The sequence below is a fragment of the Scyliorhinus torazame genome, chromosome 12 (genome assembly GCF_047496885.1).
Source record: "Scyliorhinus torazame isolate Kashiwa2021f chromosome 12, sScyTor2.1, whole genome shotgun sequence".
NCBI lineage: Eukaryota > Metazoa > Chordata > Chondrichthyes > Carcharhiniformes > Scyliorhinidae > Scyliorhinus > Scyliorhinus torazame.
In genome coordinates, this window is record NC_092718.1 from 202,254,813 (window position 1) to 202,278,521 (window position 23,709).

The following is a 23,709-nucleotide window of genomic DNA, read 5'->3' on the forward strand; positions in this document are numbered from 1 at the left end:
AGAGAATGATGATTGAACCTACAAATTAACCTGGTCTGGTTCTGACCAAAGAAGATCAACCTGAAACTATAACTCTGTTACTCACAGAGCAGCATGGTGGCGCAGTGGTTAGTATGGGAGGGTAAGAGCAGGAGAACCAATGGAAAGGGGACTGGGGAAGGTGGTCCTGTTTGTGTAAGCCATGTTGGGGTTTGTTACTGGGGGGGGGGGGGGGGGGGGGGGTTGGTTATATTGTTTTTTTCTTGTTGAAACCTGATGTTTAAAATTGTTAAAATTATAAATGCCTTAATAAAATATTTCCTAAAAAAAGGGAATCATTTATTGGGAGTACCCAGTCTCTGGTGATCCCCGAAATGTTGATAATGGAGGACTCGGCGATAGTGGTGTCATTAACGGTCTTGGGAAAAGGTTGGGAATTATTTTGTTTAGCGTGTTATCCCGGTCCTGCTATAGTCTGGCATGGGTTGCTTCATTATTTTGAAGAGTTGCAAATACAGCTGAACACTGGAATCATCAGCAAGCAGTACCACTCCTGACCTTATAACTGGATAGAGGACATTTTCCTGAGGAAAACATAGAACATACAGTGCAGGAGGCCATTTGGACCATCGAGTCTGCACTGACCCACTTAAGCCCTCACTTCCACCCTATCCCCATAACCCAATAACCTCTCCTAACCTTTTTGGACACGAAGGGCAATTTAGCACGGCCAATCCACCTAACCTGCACGCCATTGAACTGTGGGAGGAAACCGGAGCACCCGGAGGAAACCCACACAGACACGGGGAGAATGTGCAGACTCCGCACAGCTGGCGACCCAGCAGGGAATCGAACCTGGGACCCTGGCGCTGTGAAGCCACAGTGCTAGCCACATGTGCTACCCTGCAATGGTGGTCAGGGGCACCTATAACAAGCATCCAACAATCAAGACCATCTTTCTGTTTGACAGGTTTGATTCCAGCCATTGAAGAATTTGACTCCTATTGGACCATTTTGCTATGGCTGCTTATTGCCATGTTTGGTTAATCCTACCTTGATGTTAAGGGTAGCAATTCTCAGCTCTCGACTGAACATTCAGCTTATGCCCATACCTGGCTCAAGGCTGTGATGAGGTCTGGAGCTAAGCAGCACTTATGGAATCTGATTTTACCATTGGTAAACCAATTTCCCTAATTTACTGAGATTTGGGAGCAGGCTGTTGGGAGCATAATTGGCTATGTTAGGCTGATCTTGTTTTTTGTGAAAGAATACACCTGAGCAATTTTCTACATGGCCAGTTAAATATCAGTGGCACAATTGTACCAAGATAGCTTAGCGAGGAGACTGGCTAGTTCTGTACAGATTGTCAACATTGAGAGCAGGATGTTGTTAGGGCCTCTAGTCTTTGTAGTGTCTGGTGCACATAATTGCTTCTTAATGTCACATGGGAGTTGGCTGCACATTGGCATTTATGATGTGGGTCTTTGGGATGCGGCCGAAAGGAATCATACACCCAGTCCTTTTGATTGAAGACAGTTTCAATCACTACTGCCTCATCTCCTGCATTTCCACTTTGGGTTCCACATTAGTTAAAGCTTTGAATATTCATGGGTATCCTGCTTTATGCCCAAGTCCCCACTGCCATACTCAAGTAAATATGATTGGACCAAAGAACTTCATTCTGATCTCTTAGACTGTGGGACCAATATAACTGTGCTAACAGCATGCTATTATTAGTGGCTAGTTGGTAAACAGCTCTTTGCAAGATTAATAGATCATTATATCTGGTGCCAGTTCTGATATGCCCATCTACACTGAACCAAGCTTGATCTCCTGTTTTAGTAAGAAACAGAAGCATGGATGTGCCAGGCCACGATATTAACATTTGTGGTGGTATACAGTTCATGTGCTGATGATCCACTGCCCCTGGATGGCCAGGTTTGGATTATAAGATCTGGACTTTCTTCAGTGTACTAAGGGGACCAGACTATGCCCTCTCCTTTGTTTCTTCAGCATCTTATGCAGACTGAGTCTGGCAGCATCTCCTCCAAGATTTGACCAGTGGTACCACTGAACCACTTGATGAACATCAAAATCACAACCTAATGCAGTTTTGTTCCTTTGATTTCCTCAACATGGAAGAATACTTTTTATATGGCAGCCACTCTGCCACTAAAATAGGTCATTCATAATTTCATACATAGTGCCAGATCACCTTAACTACCATGCAAAAACAACTGTCTTCCTGATTCCCCTCCTAAACAGCCCAGCTCCATTTTCATTTTCTAAAAGAAAAATCCACCATCCAATTAAGTCATTGCCCTTAGCTAGTGTTGTGGGTATCTGCAGTACCATTATAAGGAAAAGGTACAATGAAGATTAATTGGTTAACTATATATTCAACAAAGGAAGCTCATTCTACATTTGCAATTACATTAGGCACCGCGTGAAAAATAAGTCATTCCAATTTCATAAACTGCTGCAGTAGCCAGTTTAAGTTAATTACCAAAAAAAGCTACCAATGCCACTTTTCATTCCTACTAACCCTTCGTTTTTATTCCTCCCCATTCTTAGGATGTGGTGCTTCTTGGCAAGGCTGCCATTTATTAAAATGGCATTTAATAGCCAACTCTCCGGTTATGGGAGTAGTATTCACGATGTTATTTGACTAATGCCAAAGAGATTTTATGCTTCATCTGCTTTTCTGGGCATATTTATCACACCATAAATGACCACTTTTATATTGATAAGTTGAAATGAGAAAAAAATACTATAATGAATACATATATGCATTAGGGAAGCAGTAACTAGACGAGTTCCACAGAGGGCAATCCTACATCCACCTCTGTCCACTCATATGAGAGCCACTGTTACATATGCATTTATAAAGTACACTGCTATAATTGTGTAGAAAGTATCCAGGCAGCTTATGTATAATGTCCATCCCAAATGTGTGCCATGATGATTAAAGAAAAGACATCAAAACAATTCCTATAACTGACAGAGGTCTGACACTTTCCATTTATTGGCAATTACATTGACAATTAGCTTATTGACATATGAACCAGGAGTGAAGCCTTTTCATGCTTGAATCACAAGCTATGTACATACACAAATATCAGTATGGGAGTAAAAAAAACAGATGAAATTTGTTTTAGACATCAGTTGGGAAGACGGAAGACAAAATCAAAATAAGCACCTTTAATAAAGTATATTGTTTGCTTATATTAAAAGAGGATCAGCTTAGTGCTAAAATGTTTTTTTTTTTTTGAGAAAGACAAAAATACAGCACAGACACCTTGGTGAAGAACATGCAAAACTTCAGGATAAGTGTACAAACTGCCTGTTAGCATCTGTACATGTTCAGCAAGTTAGAGCAACGTCAGCTGTTGCTAGTTTGATAATGACCTCACACAGAATTACAAGTTTATTGTAGGTTTCCCCACTCTTGGCAATTTACAACACAGGGATGGGAGGGGGTACCGATTGGTTTGCCCTGCTTTAAGGTGCAATCAAACCATCTTGGTATGCCAGCCTTTTACATGTTTCTATGTAGCGGATATTTTTTTTAAAAATAAAATCACACTTAGCATCAGACAGTGGTGAATCAGATATTACTTTTTAAAAAAGGAAAAGTTACTAATGGAACTGAGTGCAATAGCAATTTTGCTATTAAAAACAAACAGCTTAAAGAAAGCCAATAAGTATTTTACACTCAACATCTGAAGTACAACTGCCCTCTCTTCCACGTAGAAAAGAATCGATAGTGAAAAAATAGGATGGTTTCGGAACAAACAAAAAAAAAAAAAAAAAAAATTGCTTCTGTAGAACTTCAGCGATCCAGTCTTCAAGTAGAACCATTCCAGTTTATTTTAAAGGCCACTGTTAAGCTTTTATCCATTTCAGTGCAATACAAAAGAAAAAAAGCCTTTTTGGGCAACTAAAGCAAGTTTACTGCTACATACACAAGATAAAGTCCATGCAGCTGTTTAGCCATTAAAGGGACTGTGGCTCCAGCCGTCAGTGCATTAGTTCATTTTTATCCCCTTCTTTTTAGCCAGACTTGAATAGAAGAATTGCAACCTGACCCAGGTAAAAATAGATGAAATGTTTTGTCTCATGTGTGACGTAACTACCGAAGTTTCTGCCAACAATGCAGTGCCATGTTGGATTGTATTTCTTGTCAAACTCCTGTCAAGAGAAAGAAAACAAAGTGACAAGATATCAAAAAAAAGACAACCCCCCCCCCCCCCAGGTTACAAATATAGCTCAATCCTGTGGTACAAAATCTGCAGTAAAAGCTTACAGGTAATGGTGTGGAGAATGGTATGGAGAAGGCAATAGTGAAGTCATTGTAATCCCAGATAGTCAGACTGCTTTCCCCTTGGGGGGTGGTGGGGTGGGGTGTGAAGAGCTGACTGGTGGTGCATTAACCAGAGGGTCACCAACACCTCAGACGAGGGGCAAGGTGAAAGCAGGCCTTCATGAATAACCTCCAGCCAGTACAGGAATAGAACCCACACTGTTGGCCTCGCTCTGTGTCACGAACCAGTTGTCCAGCCAACTGAGCTAAACAGTCCTCCTGTTGAAATAGTGGGGCAAGCAGGCTGCAATTGCCCACAACATTCCAGATTGATTTCATGGAAAAGCTGAAATCCAGCAGATATGGAATTCTCAGGAGGAAAAAAAAAAAATCAACCTTGGGTATATTTATTTTTATTGGTCCAATTCAGTCAGGTTTGAAATTTAACAACACCTTGGATGACATGTAGACATGTTTTAAAGGATTTGAGAAAAAGGACAAAAACAGGAGAGAATATGCAGCCAACATTGTGAAGTCCCCTTCCCTCCCCAAATCAATCATTCTGGGCACCCATCCCTCCTATATTTAATACATTTAAGACACATGCTCCAAGCATCACAATATTTTAATGTACCAAAACTAAGAAAGGTGTGCCGTGTCCCTTAAAAGGCAGACAGCCACTGATAACAACATTGTGAATCTAGTCACTTGGGTGCCAAACCTCACTCAGATGTTGACATATACAAAAATAAAACAACTTGTAAAAGCCCAGACAAGGAGAGAATCTTCCACGTTGCAGGAGTCAAGTCCGACTTGTTACTTCTGATCTTTTTATGGTTGAACGTCAGTTTCAAGACCGGCTTGTTGAATAAATGCAATAAAATAAAACATGGGGGGGGGGGGGTAATGGAGAGCACCAGGTGTTGCATTATAAACCAAACCAATGGGAAGACAATTAGACACTGGTACTCCATCCTCCGACAGCTTTAGCAGCCTTTATACTTGAACCTCTTATGCTTAAGTGAACAGCAAAATATACCTTTTTGATAAAGGCAGCAATGTCCTTTTCGATGTTGTATTTCTCCATCGCTTGTGTTGCACAGTCTACCGCGTCTTGTTGCATATCTTCCGACATGTCAGCATTTTTGATCACAGCCTTCCTATCGGACATCGTGCCTGCCTTCCAAAAAAAGAGAAAGACAAGAAAAAAAAATCGTCGTGCTCACATTGAGGAAAAAAAAAACGATGCACCATACAGTGTTAATCTTCCAACGCACTGAAGAAGCCAAACAAACGCACACACGTCTAGGGGGAGACACACACTTGACCACGGCTGAACTTCCAACATTAACCCTGGGATTGAGACATGCCGCCCAGCCCCGCGCGCACGCATATCATTCCAAACTTCCCGCTTTTTAAAGAGAAACTCAACGCTCAGCTGGCACGGATGGAACTCATTCATTGGGGATTTACAGCGCCCTCTGCTCATTATTCACGCTAGAGAGAACCTCCATTTGGAAGAGGAGGAGGGGGAAAAAGAAATCCACAACTGGCCAGGAAAACATTGTTTTGTTTCGGGGTGTTTTTTTTTTGGGGGGGGGGGGGGAATTAAGTTCTGAGGACTGCTTTTACAAAAAAAAAAACCCAGCATTAGCAGACAAGGTTATTGCATTTTTACGCTCGTGTCTCAAATGCAGATTTTCATAAACATATTTGGGAGAACAGGAAATGCACACAAGGAGGAGGAGGGGGGGGGGGTTGAGTTGAAGAAAAAAAAAAACACTTTGGATATTAGAAAGAAAAAAAAAAGGCCAGAAAATACATGAAGGCACTGCATTTCAGAGTTACTTGCAATAAATAATCCTCGCGGGCCCAGGGTCATCATTATCTCCAGAAATAACACAGGTCAAAAAAAGAAAATAGGTGCACGTTCGATTAGACGGAATCCTTGAGAGATTAGACTATCGGATTGGAAGATGGAGCTCGCTCATCTCTGCGGAGAAACCAAATCTCACCCCTCCAATAATAATAGCAAAGACAAACCCCCAAATGATTCAAATTTCAGTCACCGTCGCACGCCCCCCCCCCCCTCCCAACCATCCACTTCAAAATCAACGAAACCAGCAGTTTGTACCAATGAATTCAACTCCTAGATTTATACTACGCACCCCACATACACACCACCCCCCCCCCCCCCAAACACAAAAAAATCGCAGTTTCACGCAAAACTAAAACAGGTTTCCACTAATTAAAACGGCTTGTCAGCACATAATATACAATTTCTATACCCCCCCCCCGAAGCTGCAGCAAATACGTGCATTAGCAGTAACACCTTGGAAAAGCTGTCTTTTTAAAAGAGCGTAGGTCATTTTAAAGTAACCCCCAAAATACCGTGATATTGCTAAATAGAACAGAAATTCTCCCCAAAAAAGCACCAAGCATGAAGCTAACGGATATACATGCCTTGCGGGACGTGATCTCACCTTCTCGATGTTAATCTACCAATCGCTCCAGCAAAGCTTTTTTTTCCTCTTCCCCCCACCCCCTCTTGCGTGTCTGTCTCCCTCTTTAATTTTTTTTTTTTTTCCCCCCCGTAACCGCTTAGCTCCCCGATGTGATCCTCTGTTTTGTGTCGCCCCTCCCCTCACAGCCTTCCTGAAATACCGCCCCGTCCCTCCGCAATGGCTGGGCTGCCGGCCGCCTCCATTGGCTCAAAGCAGCCTGCGCTCTCCCTCTCTGCAATTTCCCCTTGCCTGACTATTCCTGCATCCTATTTCATCCCACAATGCAATGTGAGCAAGGGGGTGGGGGAGAGAACCTCATGAAATTGACTCGCCAGTGTTAAGACAGACACACAGAAAATGACATCTCTGCAACAACACACACAGAAAAATTGACATCCCAGAAACAAGACCCTGAGAGAAACTGACATCCCAGCAACAACACACAGAGAAAAACTGACATCACAGCAACAACACACACCCAGAGAGAGAAACTGACATCCCAGCAACAACACACAGAGAGAGAAACTGACATCCCAGCAACAACACACACCCAGAGAGAAACTGACATCCCAGCAACCACACCCAGAGAGAAACTGACATCCCAGCAACAACACACACCCAGAGAGAGAGACTGACATCCCAGCAGCAATACCCAGACAGAGAAACTGACATCCCAGCAACAACACCCAGAGAGAAACTGACCTCCCAGCAACAACATCCAGAGAGAAACTGATATCCCCAAAACACCCAGAAAGAAACTGACATCCCAGCAACAACACACACCCAGAGAGAGAGACTGACATCTCAGCAACAACACCCAGAGAGAAACTGACATCCCAGCAACAACACCTGGAGAGAAACTGACATCCCAGCAACAACACCCAGAGAGAAACTGACATCCCAGCAACAACACCCAGAAAGAAACTGACATCCCAGCAACAACACCCAGAGAGAAATTGACCTCCCAGCAACACACCCAGAGAGAAACTGACATCCCAGGAACAACACCCAGAGAGAAACTGACATCTCAGCAACAACACTCACCCAGACAGAGAAACTGACATCCCAGCAACAACACCCAGACAGAGAAACTGACATCTCAGCAACAACACCCAGAGAGAAACTGACATCCCAGCAACAACACCTAGAGAGAAACTGACATCTCAGCCACAACACCTAGAGAGAAACTGACATTCCAGCAACAACACCCAGAGTGAAACTGACATCCCAGCAACAACACCCAGAGAGAAACTGACATCCCAGCAACAACACCTAGAGATAAACTGACAACCCAGCAACAACACCGAGAGAGAAACTGACGTAAAGCAACAACACCCAGAGTGAAACTGACATCCCAGCAACAACACACACCCAGAGAGAGACCGACATCCCAGCAACAACACCCAGAGAGAGAAACTGACATCTCAGCAACAATACCTAGAGAGAAACTGACGTAAAGCAACAACAGACACGCAGAGGGAAACTGACATCTCAGCAACAACACCTAGAGAGAAACTAACATTCTAGCAACAACACCCAGAGAGAAACTGACCTTCCAGCAACAACACCCGGATTTAAACTGACATACCAGCAACAACACACACCCAGAGAGAATGGACATCCCAGCAACAACACCCAGAGAGAGAAACTGACATCCCAGCAACAACATCCAGGCAGAAACTGACATCCCAGCAACAACACACACCCAGAGAGAGACCGACATCCCAGCAACAACACCCAGAGAGAGAAACTGACATCTCAGCAACAATACCTAGAGAGAAACTGACGTAAAGCAACAACAGACACGCAGAGGGAAACTGACATCTCAGCAACAACACCCAGAGAGTACGGACATCCCAGCAACAACACCCAGAGAGAGAAACTGACATCCCAGCAACAACACCCAGCGAGAAACTGACATCCCAGCAACACACCCAGAAAGAAACTGACATCCCAGCAACAACACCCAGAAAGAAACTGACATCCCAGCAACAACACCTAGAGAGAAACTGACATCCCAGCAACAACACCTAGAGAGAAACTGACATCTCAGCAACAACAACCAGAGAGAAAATGACATCACAGCAACAACACACACCCAGAGAGAAAAAACGACATCCCAGTAACAACACAGAGAGAAACTGACATCCCAGCGACAACACCTAGAGAGAAACTGACAACCCAGCAACAGCACCTAGAGAGAAACTGACATAAAGCAACAACACCCGGAGTGAAACTGACATCCCAGCAACAACACCCAGAGAGAAACTGACATCCCAGCAACAACACCTAGAGAGAAACTGACATCCCAGCAACAACAACCAGAGAGAAACTGACCTACCAGCAACAACATCCAGAGAAAAACTGATATCCCAGAAACAACACTCAGAAAGAAACTGACATCCCAGCAACAACACATACCCAGAGAGAGAGACTGACATCTCAGCAACAACACCCAGAGAGAAACTGACATCCCAGCAACAACACCGAGAAAGAAACTGACATCCCAGCAACAACACCCAGAGAGAAATTGACCTCCCAGCAACACACCCAGAGAGAAACTGACATCCCAGCAACACACCCAAAGAGAAACTGACATCCCAGGAACAACACCCAGAGAGAAACTGACATCTCAGCAACAACACTCACCCAGACAGAGAAACTGACATCCCAGCAACAACACCCAGACTGAGAAACTGACATCTCAGCAACAACACCCAGAGAGAAACTGACATCCCAGCAACAACACCTAGAGAGAAACTGACATCTCAGCAACAACACCTAGAGAGAAACTGACATTCCAGCAACAACACCCAGAGTGAAACTGACATCCCAGCAACAACACCCAGAGAGAAACTGACATCCCAGCAACAACACCTAGAGAGAAACTGACGTAAAGCAACAACACCCGGAGTGAAACTGACATTCCAGCAACAACACACACCCAGAGAGAGACCGACATCCCAGCAACAACACCCAGAGAGAGAAACTGACATCTCAGCAACAATACCTAGAGAGAAACTGACGTAAAGCAACAACTGACACGCAGAGGGAAACTAACATCTCAGCAACAACACCTAGAGAGAAACTAACATTCAAACAACAACACCCAGAGAGAAACTGACCTCCCAGCAACAACACCCGGAGTGAAACTGACATACCAGCAACAACACACACCCAGAGAGAACGGACATCCCAGCAACAACACCCAGAGAGAGAAACTGACATCCCAGCAACAACACCCAGAAAGAAACTGACATCCCAGCAGCAAAACCCAGAGAGAGAAACTGACTTCCCAGCAACAACACCCAGAAAGAAACTGACATCCCAGCATCAACACCCAGAGAGAAACTGACAACCCAGCAACAACACCCAGAGAGAGAAACGGACATCCCAGCAACAACACCCAGCGAGAAACTGACATCCCAGCAACAACACCCAGAGAGAAACTGACGTAAAGCAACAATACACACCCAGAGAGAGACTGACATCCCAGCAGCAACACCCAAAGAGAGAAACTGACATCCCAGCAACAACACCCAGAAAGAAACTGACATCCCAGCAACAACACCCAGAGAGAGAGACTGACATCCCAGCAGCAACACCCAAAGAGAGAAACTGACATCCCAGCAACAACACCCAGAGAGAGAAACGGACATCCCAGCAACAACACCTGGAGAGAAACTGACATCCCAGCAACAACACCCAGAGAGAAACTGACATCCCAGCAACAACACCCAGAAAGAAACTGACATCCCAGCAACAACACCCAGAGAGAAATTGACCTCCCAGCAACACACCCAGAGAGAAACTGACATCCCAGGAACAACACCCAGAGAGAAACTGACATCTCAGCAACAACACTCACCCAGACAGAGAAACTGACATCCCAGCAAGAACACCCAGACAGAGAAACTGACATCCCAGTAACAACACAGAGAGAAACTGACATCCCAGCGACAACACCTAGAGAGAAACTGACAACCCAGCAACAGAACCTAGAGAGAAACTGACATAAAGCAACAACACCCGGAGTGAAACTGACATCCCAGCAACAACACCCAGAGAGAAACTGACATCCCAGCAACAACACCTAGAGAGAAACTGACAACCCAGCAACAACACACACCCAGAGAGAGACCGACATCCCAGCAACAACATCCAGAGAGAAACTGATATCCCAGAAACAACACTCAGAAAGAAACTGACATCCCAGCAACAACACATACCCAGAGAGAGAGACTGACATCTCAGCAACAACACCCAGAGAGAAACTGACATCCCAGCAACAACACCCAGAGAGAAACTGACATCCCAGCAACAACACCCAGAGAGAAATTGACCTCCCAGCAACACACCCAGAGAGAGACCGACATCCCAGCAACAACACCCAGTGAGAGAAACTGACATCCCAGCAACAACACCCAGAAAGAATCTGACATCCCAGCAGCAACACCCAGAGAGAGAAACTGACATCCCAGTAACAACACAGAGAAAGAGAAACTGACATCCCAGCAACACACCCAGAGAGAAACTGACATCACAGCAACAACACCCAGAGAGAGAAACTGACATCTCAGCAACAACACCCAGAGAGAAAATGACATCACAGCAACAACACACACCCAGAGAGAAAAAACGACATCCCAGTAACAACACAGAGAGAAACTGACATCCCAGCGACAACACCTAGAGTGAAACTGACATCCCAGCAACAACACCCAGAGAGAAACTGACATCCCAGGAACAACACCCAGAGAGAAACTGACATCTCAGCAACAACACTCACCCAGACAGAGAAACTGACATCCCAGCAACAACACCCAGACAGAGAAACTGACATCTCAGCAACAACACCCAGAGAGAAACTGACATCCCAGCAACAACACCTAGAGAGAAACTGACATCTCAGCAACAACACCTAGAGAGAAACTGACATTCCAGCAACAACACCCAGAGTGAAACTGACATCCCAGCAACAACACCCAGAGAGAAACTGACATCCCAGCAACAACACCTAGAGAGAAACTGACGTAAAGCAACAACACCCGGAGTGAAACTGACATTCCAGCAACAACACACACCCAGAGAGAGACCGACATCCCAGCAACAACACCCAGAGAGAGAAACTGACATCTCAGCAACAATACCTAGAGAGAAACTGACGTAAAGCAACAACTGACACGCAGAGGGAAACTAACATCTCAGCAACAACACCTAGAGAGAAACTAACATTCAAACAACAACACCCAGAGAGAAACTGACCTCCCAGCAACAACACCCGGAGTGAAACTGACATACCAGCAACAACACACACCCAGAGAGAACGGACATCCCAGCAACAACACCCAGAGAGAGAAACTGACATCCCAGCAACAACACCCAGAAAGAAACTGACATCCCAGCAGCAAAACCCAGAGAGAGAAACTGACTTCCCAGCAACAACACCCAGAAAGAAACTGACATCCCAGCATCAACACCCAGAGAGAAACTGACAACCCAGCAACAACACCCAGAGAGAGAAACGGACATCCCAGCAACAACACCCAGCGAGAAACTGACATCCCAGCAACAACACCCAGAGAGAAACTGACGTAAAGCAACAATACACACCCAGAGAGAGACTGACATCCCAGCAGCAACACCCAAAGAGAGAAACTGACATCCCAGCAACAACACCCAGAAAGAAACTGACATCCCAGCAACAACACCCAGAGAGAGAGACTGACATCCCAGCAGCAACACCCAAAGAGAGAAACTGACATCCCAGCAACAACACCCAGAGAGAGAAACGGACATCCCAGCAACAACACCTGGAGAGAAACTGACATCCCAGCAACAACACCCAGAGAGAAACTGACATCCCAGCAACAACACCCAGAAAGAAACTGACATCCCAGCAACAACACCCAGAGAGAAATTGACCTCCCAGCAACACACCCAGAGAGAAACTGACATCCCAGGAACAACACCCAGAGAGAAACTGACATCTCAGCAACAACACTCACCCAGACAGAGAAACTGACATCCCAGCAAGAACACCCAGACAGAGAAACTGACATCCCAGTAACAACACAGAGAGAAACTGACATCCCAGCGACAACACCTAGAGAGAAACTGACAACCCAGCAACAGAACCTAGAGAGAAACTGACATAAAGCAACAACACCCGGAGTGAAACTGACATCTCAGCAACAACACCCAGAGAGAAACTGACATCCCAGCAACAACACCTAGAGAGAAACTGACAACCCAGCAACAACACACACCCAGAGAGAGACCGACATCCCAGCAACAACATCCAGAGAGAAACTGATATCCCAGAAACAACACTCAGAAAGAAACTGACATCCCAGCAACAACACATACCCAGAGAGAGAGACTGACATCTCAGCAACAACACCCAGAGAGAAACTGACATCCCAGCAACAACACCCAGAGAGAAACTGACATCCCAGCAACAACACCCAGAGAGAAATTGACCTCCCAGCAACACACCCAGAGAGAGACCGACATCCCAGCAACAACACCCAGTGAGAGAAACTGACATCCCAGCAACAACACCCAGAAAGAATCTGACATCCCAGCAGCAACACCCAGAGAGAGAAACTGACATCCCAGTAACAACACAGAGAAAGAGAAACTGACATCCCAGCAACACACCCAGAGAGAAACTGACATCACAGCAACAACACCCAGAGAGAGAAACTGACATCTCAGCAACAACACCCAGAGAGAAAATGACATCACAGCAACAACACACACCCAGAGAGAAAAAACGACATCCCAGTAACAACACAGAGAGAAACTGACATCCCAGCGACAACACCTAGAGTGAAACTGACATCCCAGCAACAACACCCAGAGAGAAACTGACATCCCAGGAACAACACCCAGAGAGAAACTGACATCTCAGCAACAACACTCACCCAGACAGAGAAACTGACATCCCAGCAACAACACCCAGACAGAGAAACTGACATCTCAGCAACAACACCCAGAGAGAAACTGACATCCCAGCAACAACACCTAGAGAGAAACTGACATCTCAGCAACAACACCTAGAGAGAAACTGACATTCCAGCAACAACACCCAGAGTGAAACTGACATCCCAGCAACAACACCCAGAGAGAAACTGACATCCCAGCAACAACACCTAGACAGAAACTGACGTAAAGCAACAACACCCGGAGTGAAACTGACATTCCAGCAACAACACACACCCAGAGAGAGACCGACATCCCAGCAACAACACCCAGAGAGAGAAACTGACATCTCAGCAACAATACCTAGAGAGAAACTGACGTAAAGCAACAACTGACACGCAGAGGGAAACTAACATCTCAGCAACAACACCTAGAGAGAAACTAACATTCAAACAACAACACCCAGAGAGAAACTGACCTCCCAGCAACAACACCCGGAGTGAAACTGACATACCAGCAACAACACACACCCAGAGAGAACGGACATCCCAGCAACAACACCCAGAGAGAGAAACTGACATCCCAGCAACAACACCCAGAAAGAAACTGACATCCCAGCAGCAAAACCCAGAGAGAGAAACTGACTTCCCAGCAACAACACCCAGAAAGAAACTGACATCCCAGCATCAACACCCAGAGAGAAACTGACAACCCAGCAACAACACCCAGAGAGAGAAACGGACATCCCAGCAACAACACCCAGCGAGAAACTGACATCCCAGCAACAACACCCAGAGAGAAACTGACGTAAAGCAACAACACACACCCAGAGAGAGACTGACATCCCAGCAGCAACACCCAAAGAGAGAAACTGACATCCCAGCAACAACACCCAGAAAGAAACTGACATCCCAGCAACAACACCCAGAGAGAAACTGACAACCCAGCAACAACACCCAGAGAGAGAAACGGACATCCCAGCAACAACACCCAGGGAGAAACTGACATCCCAGCAACAAAACCCAGAGAGAAACTGAGGAAAAGCAACAACACACACCCAGAGAGAGACTGACATCCCAGCAGCAACACCCAGAGAGAAACTGACGTAAAGCAACACACACCCAGAGAGAGACAGACATCCCAGCAGCAACACCCAAAGAGAGAAACTGACATCCCAGCAACAACACCCAGAAAGAAACTGACATCCCAGCAACAACACACAGAGAGAAACTGACAACACAGCAACAACACCCAGAGAGAGAAACGGACATCCCAGCAACAAAACCCAGAGAGAAACTGACATCCCAGCAACAACACCCAGAGAGAAACTGACGTAAAGCAACACACACCCAGAGAGAGACAGACATCCCAGCAGCAACACCCAAAGAGAGAAACTGACATCCCAGCAACAACACCCAGAGAGATACTGACATCCCAGCAACAACACACAACCAGAGAGAACGGACATCCCAGCAACAACACCCAGAAAGAAACTGACATCCCAGCAGCAACACCCAGAGAGAGAAACTGACTTCCAGCAACAACACCCAGAGAGAAACTGACATCCCAGCAACAACACCCAGAGTGAAACTGACCTCCCAGCAACAACACCCGGAGTGAAACTGACATCCCAGCAACAACACCTAGAGAGAAACTGACATCCCAGCAACAACACCAAGGCAGAAACTGACATCCCAGCTACAACACACACCCAGAGAGAGACCGACATCCCAGCAACAACACCCAGTGAGAGAAACTGACATCCCAGCAACAACACCCAGAAAGAATCTGACATCCCAGCAGCAACACCCAGAGAGAGAAACTGACATCCCAGCAACAACACCCAGAGAGAAACTGATATCCCAGCAAAACGCCCAGGGAAAACTGATATCCCAGCAGCAACACCCAGAGAGAAAAACTGACATTCCAGCAACAACATCCAGAGAGAAATGAAATGAAATGAAATGTGCTTATTGTCACAAGTAGGCTTCAAATGAAGTTACTGTGAAAAGCCCCTAGTCGCCATATTCCGGTACCTGTTCGGGGAGGCTGGTACGGGAATTGAACCGTGCTGCTGGCCTGCTTTCAGAAGCTGACATCAGAAACTTTCAGAAACTGACATCCCAGCAACAACACCCAGAGAAACTGACATCCCAGCAACAACACCCAGAGAGAAACTGACATCTCAGCAACAACACACACCCAGAGAGAGAGACTGACATCCCAGCAGCAACACCCAGACAGAGAAACTACATCCCAGCAACAACACACACCCAGAAAGAGAAACTGACATCCCAGCAACAACACACACAGAGAGACTGACATCCCAGCAGCAACACCCAGAGAGAGAAACTGACATCCCAGCAACAACACCCAGAGAGAAACTGACATCCCAGCAACAACACCCAGAGAGAAACTAACCTCCCAGCAACAACACCCAGAGAGAAACTGACATCCCAGCAACAACACCCACCCAGAGAGAGAGACTGACATCCCAGCAGCAACACCCAGACAGAGAAACTGACGTCCCAGCAACAACACCCAGAAAGAAGCTGACATCCCAGCAACAACACACACCCAGAGAGAGAGACTGGCATCTCAGCAACAACACCCAGAGCGAAATTGACCTCCCAGCAACACACCCAGAGAGAAACTAACATCCCATCAACAACACCCTGAGAGAAACGGACATCCCATCAACAACACCCAGAGAGAAACGGACATCCCAGCAACAACACCCAGAGAGAAACTGACAGCCCAGCAACACACCCAGAGAGAAACTAACATCCCATCAACAACACCCTGAGAGAAACGGACATCCCATCAACAACACCCAGAGAGAAACGGACATCCCAGCAACAACACCCAGAGAGAAACTGACAGCCCAGCAACACACCCAGAGAGAAACTGACATCCCAGGAACAACACCCAGAGAGAAACTGACATCTCAGCAACAACACCCAGAGAGAGTAACTGACATCCCAGCAACAACACACACCCAGAGAGAGACTGACATCCCAGCAGCAACACCCAGACAGAAAAACTGACATCCCAGCAACAACACCCAGAGAGAAACTGACATCCCAGCAACAACACCCAGAGAGAAACTGACATCCCAGCAACAACACCCAGAGAGAAACTAACCTCCCAGCAACAACTCCCAGAGAGAAACTGACATCCCAGCAACAACACACACCCAGAGAGAGAGACTGACATCCCAGCAGCAACACCCAGACAGAGAAACTGACGTCCCAGCAACAACACCCAGAAAGAAACTGACATCCCAGCAACAACACACACCCAGAGAGAGAGACTGGCATCTCAGCAACAACACCCAGAGCGAAATTGACCTCCCAGCAACACACCCAGAGAGAAACTAACATCCCATCAACAACACCCAGAGAGAAACGGACATCCCATCAACAACACCCAGAGAGAAACGGACATCCCAGCAACAACACCCAGAGAGAAACTGACATCCCAGCAACACACCCAGAGAGATACTGACATCCCAGGAACAACACCCAGAGAGAAACTGACATCTCAGCAACAACACACACCCAGAGAGAGACTGACATCCCAGCAGCAACACCCAGACAGAAAAACTGACATCCCAGCAACAACACCTAGAGAGAAACTGACATCTCAGCAACAACACCTAGAGAGAAACTGACATTCCAGCAACAGCACCGAGAGAGAAACTGACGTAAAGCAACAACACCCGGAGTGAAACTGACATCCCTGCAACAACACACAACCAGAGAAAGACCGACATCCCAGCAACAACACCCAGAGAGAAACTGACAGCCCAGCAACAACACCCAGAGAGAAACTGACATACCAGCAACAACACCCAGAGAGAAACTGACATCCCAGCAACAACACCCAGATAGAAACTGACGTAAACCAACAACACCCAGAGAGAAACTACCATCCCAGCAACAACACCTAGAGAGAAACTGACAACCCAGCAACAACACCTAGAGAGAAACTGACGTAAAGCAACAACACCCGGAGTGAAACTGACAGCCCAGCAACAACACACACCCAGAGAGAGACCGACATCCCAGCAACAACACCCAGGCAGAAACTGACATCCCAGCAAGAACACCCGGAGTGAAACTTACATCCCAGCAACAACACACACACAGAGAGAAAGGACATCCCAGCCACAACACCCAGAGAGAGAAACTGACATCCCAGCAACAACACCCAGAAAGAAACTGACATCCCAGCAACAACACCCAGAGAGAAACTGATATCCCAGCAAAACGCCCAGGGAAAACTGATATTCCAGCAGCAACACCCAGAGAGAAAAACTGACATTCCAGCAACAACACCCAGAGAGAAATGAAATGAAATGAAATGTGCTTATTGTCACAAGTAGGCTTCAAATGAAGTTCCTGTGAAAAGCCACTAGTCGCCATATTCCGGCACCTGTTCGGGCAGGCTGGTACGGGAATTGAACCGTGCTGCTGGCCTGCTTTCTGAAGCTGACATCAGAAACTTTCAGAAACTGTCATCCCAGCAACAACACCCAGAGAAACTGACATCCCAGCAACAACACCCAGAGAGAAACTGACATCCCAGCAACAACACACACCCAGAGAGAGAGACTGACATCCCAGCAGCAACACCCAGAGAGAAACTGACATCCCAGCAACAACACCCAGAGAGAAACTGACATCTCAGCAACAACACACACCCAGAGAGAGAGACTGACATCCCAGCAGCAACACCCAGACAGAGAAACTGACATCCCAGCAATAACACCCAGAAATAAACTGACATCCCAGCAACAACACGTAGAGAGAAACTGACATCCCAGCAACAACACCCAGAGAGAAACTGACATCCCAGCAACAACACCCAGAGAGAAACTGACATCCCAGCAACAACACCCAGAGAGAAACTGACATCCCAGCAACAACACGCAGAGAGATACTGACATCCCAGCAACAACACACAGAGAGAGAAATGGACATCCCAGCAACAACACCCAGAGAGAGACTGACATCCCAGCAACAACACCCAGAGAGAGACTGACATCCCAGCAACACCACCCAGAGAGAAACTGACATCCCAGCAACAACACCCAGAGAGAAACTGACATCCCAGCAACAACACACACCCAGAGAGAGAGACTGACATCCCAGCAGCAACACCCAGACAGAGAAACTACATCCCAGCAACAACACACACCCAGAAAGAGAAACTGACATCCCAGCAACAACACACAGAGAGAGACTGACATCCCAGCAGCAACACCCAGAGAGAGAAACTGACATCCCAGCAACAACACCCAGAGAGAAACTGACATCCCAGCAACAACACCCAGAGAGAAACTGACATCCCAGCAACAACACCCAGAGAGAAACTGACATCTCAGCAACAACACACACCCAGAGAGAGAGACTGACATCCCAGCAGCAACACCCAGACAGAGAAACTGACATCCCAGCAACAACACCCAGAGAGAAACAGATATCCCAGCAACAACACACACCCAGAGAGAGACTGACATCCCAGCAGCAACACCCAGAGAGAGAAACTGACATCCCAGCAGCAACACCTGGAGAGAAACTGACATCCCAGCAACAACACCCAGAGAGAAACTGACATCCCAGCAACAACACCCAGAAAGAAACTGACATCCCAGCAACAACACACACCCAGAGAGAGAGACTGGCATCTCAGCAACAACACCCAGAGCGAAATTGACCTCCCAGCAACACACCCAGAGAGAAACTAACATCCCATCAACAACACCCAGAGAGAAACGGACATCCCATCAACACCACCCAGAGAGAAACGGACATCCCAGCAACAACACCCAGAGAGAAACTGACATCCCAGCAACACACCCAGAGAGAAACTGACATCCCAGGAACAACACCCAGAGAGAAACTGACATCCCAGCAACAACACCTAGAGAGAAACTGACAACCCAGCAACAACACCTAGAGAGAAACTGACGTAAAGCAACAACACCCGGAGTGAAACTGACAGCCCAGCAACAACACACACCCAGAGAGAGACCGACATCCCAGCAACAACACCCAGGCAGAAACTGACATCCCAGCAAGAACACCCGGAGTGAAACTGACATCCCAGCAACAACACACACACAGAGAGAAAGGACATCCCAGCCACAACACCCAGAGAGAGAAACTGACATCCCAGCAACAACACCCAGAAAGAAACTGACATCCCAGCAACAACACCCAGAGAGAAACTGATATCCCAGCAAAACGCCCAGGGAAAACTGATATTCCAGCAGCAACACCCAGAGAGAAAAACTGACATACCAGCAACAACACCCAGAGAGAAATGAAATGAAATGAAATGTGCTTATTGTCACAAGTAGGCTTCAAATGAAGTTACTTTGAAAAGCCCCTAGTCGCCATATTCCGGCGCCTGTTCGGGGAGGCTGGTACGGGAATTGAACCGTGCTGCTGTCCTGCTTTCTGAACCTGACATCAGAAACTTTCAGAAACTGACATCCCAGCAACAACACCCAGAGAAACTGACATCCCAGCAACAACACCCAGAGAGAAACTGACATCCCAGCAACAACACACACCCAGAGAGAGAGACTGACATCCCAGCAGCAACACCCAGACAGAGAAACTGACATCCCAGCAATAACACCCAGAAAAAAATTGACATCCCAGCAACAACACGTAGAGAGAAACTGACATCCCAGCAACAACACCCAGAGAGAAACTGACATCCCAGCAACAACACCCAGAGAGAAACTGACATCCCAACAACAACACCCAGAGAGTAACTGACATCCCAGCAACAGCACCCAGAGAGATACTGACATCCCAGCAACAACACACAGAGAGAGAAACGGACATCCCAGCAACAACACCCAGAGAGAGACTGACATCCCAGCAACAACACCCAGAGAGAGACTGACATCCCAGCAACACCACCCAGAGAGAAACTGACATCCCAGCAACAACACCCAGAGAGAAACTGACGTCCCAGCAACAACACACACCCAGAGAGAGAAACTGACAACCCAGCAACAACACACAGAGAGAGACTGACATCCCAGCAGCAACACCCAGAGAGAAACTAACCTCCCAGCAGCAACACCCAGAGAGAAACTGACATCCCAGCAACAACACACACCCAGAGAGAGAGACTGACATCCCAGCAGCAACACCCAGACAGAGAAACTGACATCCCAGCAACAACACCCAGAGAGAAACTGATATCCCTGCAACAACACACATCCAGAGAGAGACTGACATCCCAGCAGCAACAACCAGAGAGAGAAACTGACATCCCAGCAACAACACCTGGAGAGAAACTGACATCCCAGCAACAACACCCAGACAGAGAAACTGACATCCCAGCAACAACACCTAGAGAGAAACTGACATCTCAGCAACAACACCTAGAGAGAAACTGACATTCCAGCAACAACACCCAGAGAGAAACTGACATCTCAGCAACAACACACACCCAGAGAGAGACTGACATCCCAGCAGCAACACCCAGACAGAGAAACTGACATCCCAGCAACAACACCTAGAGAGAAACTGACATCTCAGCAACAACACCTAGAGAGAAACTGACATTCCAGCAACAACACCCAGAGTGAAACTGACATCCCAGCAACAACACCCAGAGAGAAACTGACATCCCAGCAACAACACCTAGAGAGAAACTGACAATCCAGCAACAACACCTAGAGAGAAACTGACGTAAAGCAACAACACCCGGAGTGAAACTGACATCCCAGCAACAACACACACTCAGAGAGAGACCGACATCCCAGCAACAACACCCAGAGAGAAACTGACACAACAGAAACAACACCCAGAGTAAAACTGACATCCCAGCAACAACACCCAGAGAGAAACTGACATCCCAGCAACAACACCCAGAGAGAAACTGACGTAAACCAACAACACCCAGAGAGAAACTGACATCCCAGCAACAACACCTAGAGAGAAACTGACAACCCAGCAACAACACCTAGAGAGAAACTGACGTAAAGCAACAACACCCGGAGTGAAACTGACATCCCAGCAACAACACACACCCAGAGAGAGACCGACATCCCAGCAACAACACCCAGAGAGAAACTGACCTCCCAGCAAGAACACCCGGAGTGAAACTGACATCCCAGCAACAACACACACCCAGAGAGAACGGACATCCCAGCAACAACACCCAGAGAGAGAAACTGACATCCCAGCAACAACACCCAGAAAGAATCTGACATCCCAGCAGCAACACCCAGAGAGAGAAACTGACCTCCCAGCAACAACACCCGGAGTGAAACTGACATCACAGCAACAACACACACCCAGAGAGAGAAACTGACATCCAAGCAGCAACACCCAGACAGAGAAACTGACATCCCAGCAACAACACCCAGAAATAAACTGACATCCCAGCAACAACACGTAGAGAGAAACTGACATCCCAGCAACAACACCAAGAGAGAAACTGACATCCCAGCAACAACACCCAGAGTGAAACTGACATCCCAGCAACAACACCCAGAGTGAAACTGACATCCCAGCAACAACACCCAGAGAGATACTGACATCCCAGCAACAACACCTGGAGAGAAACTGACATCCCAGCAACAACACCCAGAGAAACTGACATCCCAGCAACAACACCTAGAGAGAAACTGACATCCCAGCAACAACACCTAGAGAGAAACTGACATCTCAGCAACAACACCTAGAGAGAAACTGACATTCCAGCAACAACACCCAGAGAGAAACTGACATCTCAGCAACAACACACACCCAGAGAGAGACTGACATCCCAGCAGCAACACCCAGACAGAGAAACTGACATCCCAGCAACAACACCTAGAGAGAAACTGACATCCCAGCAACAACACCCAGAGTGAAACTGACATCCCAGCAACAACACCCAGAGTGAAACTGACATCCCAGCAACAACACCCAGAGAGAAACTGACATCCCAGCAACAACACACAGAGAGAGAAACGGATATCCCAGCAACAACACCCAGAGAGAGACTGACATCCCAGCAACAACACCCAGAGAGAAACTGACATCCCAGCAACAACACCCAGAGAGAAACTGACATCCCAGCAACAACACCCAGAGAGAAACTGACGTAAAGCAACAACACACACCCAGAGAGAGAAATTGACCTCCCAGCAACAACACCCAGAGAGAGAAACTGACATCCCAGCAACAACACCCAGAAAGAAACTGACATCCCAGCAGCAACACCCAGAGAGAGAAACTGACTTCCCAGCAACAACACCCAGAGAGAAACTGACATCCCAGCAACAACTCCCAGAGAGAAACTGACCTCCCAGCAACAACACCCGTAGTGAAACTGACATCCCAGCAACAACACCTAGAGAGAAACTGACATCTCAGCAACAACACCCAGGCAGAAACTGACATCCCAGCAAAAACACACCCGAAAGAAACTGACATCCCAGCAACAACACCCAGAGAGAGAAACTGAAATCCCAGCAACAACACCCAGAGAGAGACCAACATCCCAGCAACAACACCCAGAGAGAAACTGAAATCCCAGCAACAACACCCAGAAAGAAACTGACTTCCCAGCAGCAACACCCAGAGAGAGAAACAGACATCCCAGCAGCAACACCCCGAGAGAGAAACTGACTTCCCAGCAACAACACCCAGAGAGAAACTGACATCCCAGCAACAACACCCAGAAAGAAACTGACATCCCAGCAGCAACACCCAGAGAGAGAAACTGACCTCCCAGCAACAACACCCAGAGAGAAACTGACATCCCCGCAACAACACCCAGAGAGAAACTGACATCCCAGCAACAACACCCAGAGAGAAACTGACATCACAGCAACAACACACACCCAGAGAGAGAAACCGACATCCCAGCAACAACACCCAGAGCCCAGAGAGAAACTGACATCACAGCAACAACACACACCCAGAGAGAGAAACCGACATCCCAGCAACAACACCCAGAGAGAACCTGATATCC

General features: G+C 47.0%; 1 protein-coding gene across 2 annotated transcripts; it reads right to left on the bottom strand.

Annotated features, from left to right (window-relative positions):
• Positions 1-2,973: 2,973 nt before the first annotated feature.
• Positions 2,974-6,934, bottom strand: dynll2b (dynein, light chain, LC8-type 2b). Of its 2 annotated transcripts, none has more exons than XM_072469697.1 (3): positions 6,766-6,934; positions 5,322-5,462; positions 2,974-4,170 (listed from the first exon to the last, which is right to left on the bottom strand). In XM_072469697.1, exons 2-3 carry the CDS (start codon positions 5,451-5,453, stop codon positions 4,033-4,035), a joined length of 270 nt encoding a protein of 89 aa, XP_072325798.1. In that variant the 5' UTR covers positions 5,454-5,462; positions 6,766-6,934; the 3' UTR covers positions 2,974-4,032. The 2 variants fall into 2 exon arrangements, with proteins under 2 accessions (XP_072325798.1, XP_072325799.1); XM_072469698.1 differs by having other exon boundaries at positions 5,322-5,458; positions 6,766-6,906.
• Between the last annotated feature and the right edge of the window lie 16,775 nt (positions 6,935-23,709).

Bases quoted from the DNA above. Each gene is read 5' to 3' on its own strand.
- dynll2b (XM_072469697.1), bottom strand. From the start codon at position 5,453: ATGTCCGATAGGAAGGCTGTGATCAAAAATGCTGACATGTCGGAAGAT. The intron at 4,171-5,321 runs GTATATTTTGCT...TTCTCTTGACAG, and splicing joins TTGCTGCCTTTATCAAAAAG to GAGTTTGACAAGAAATACAA.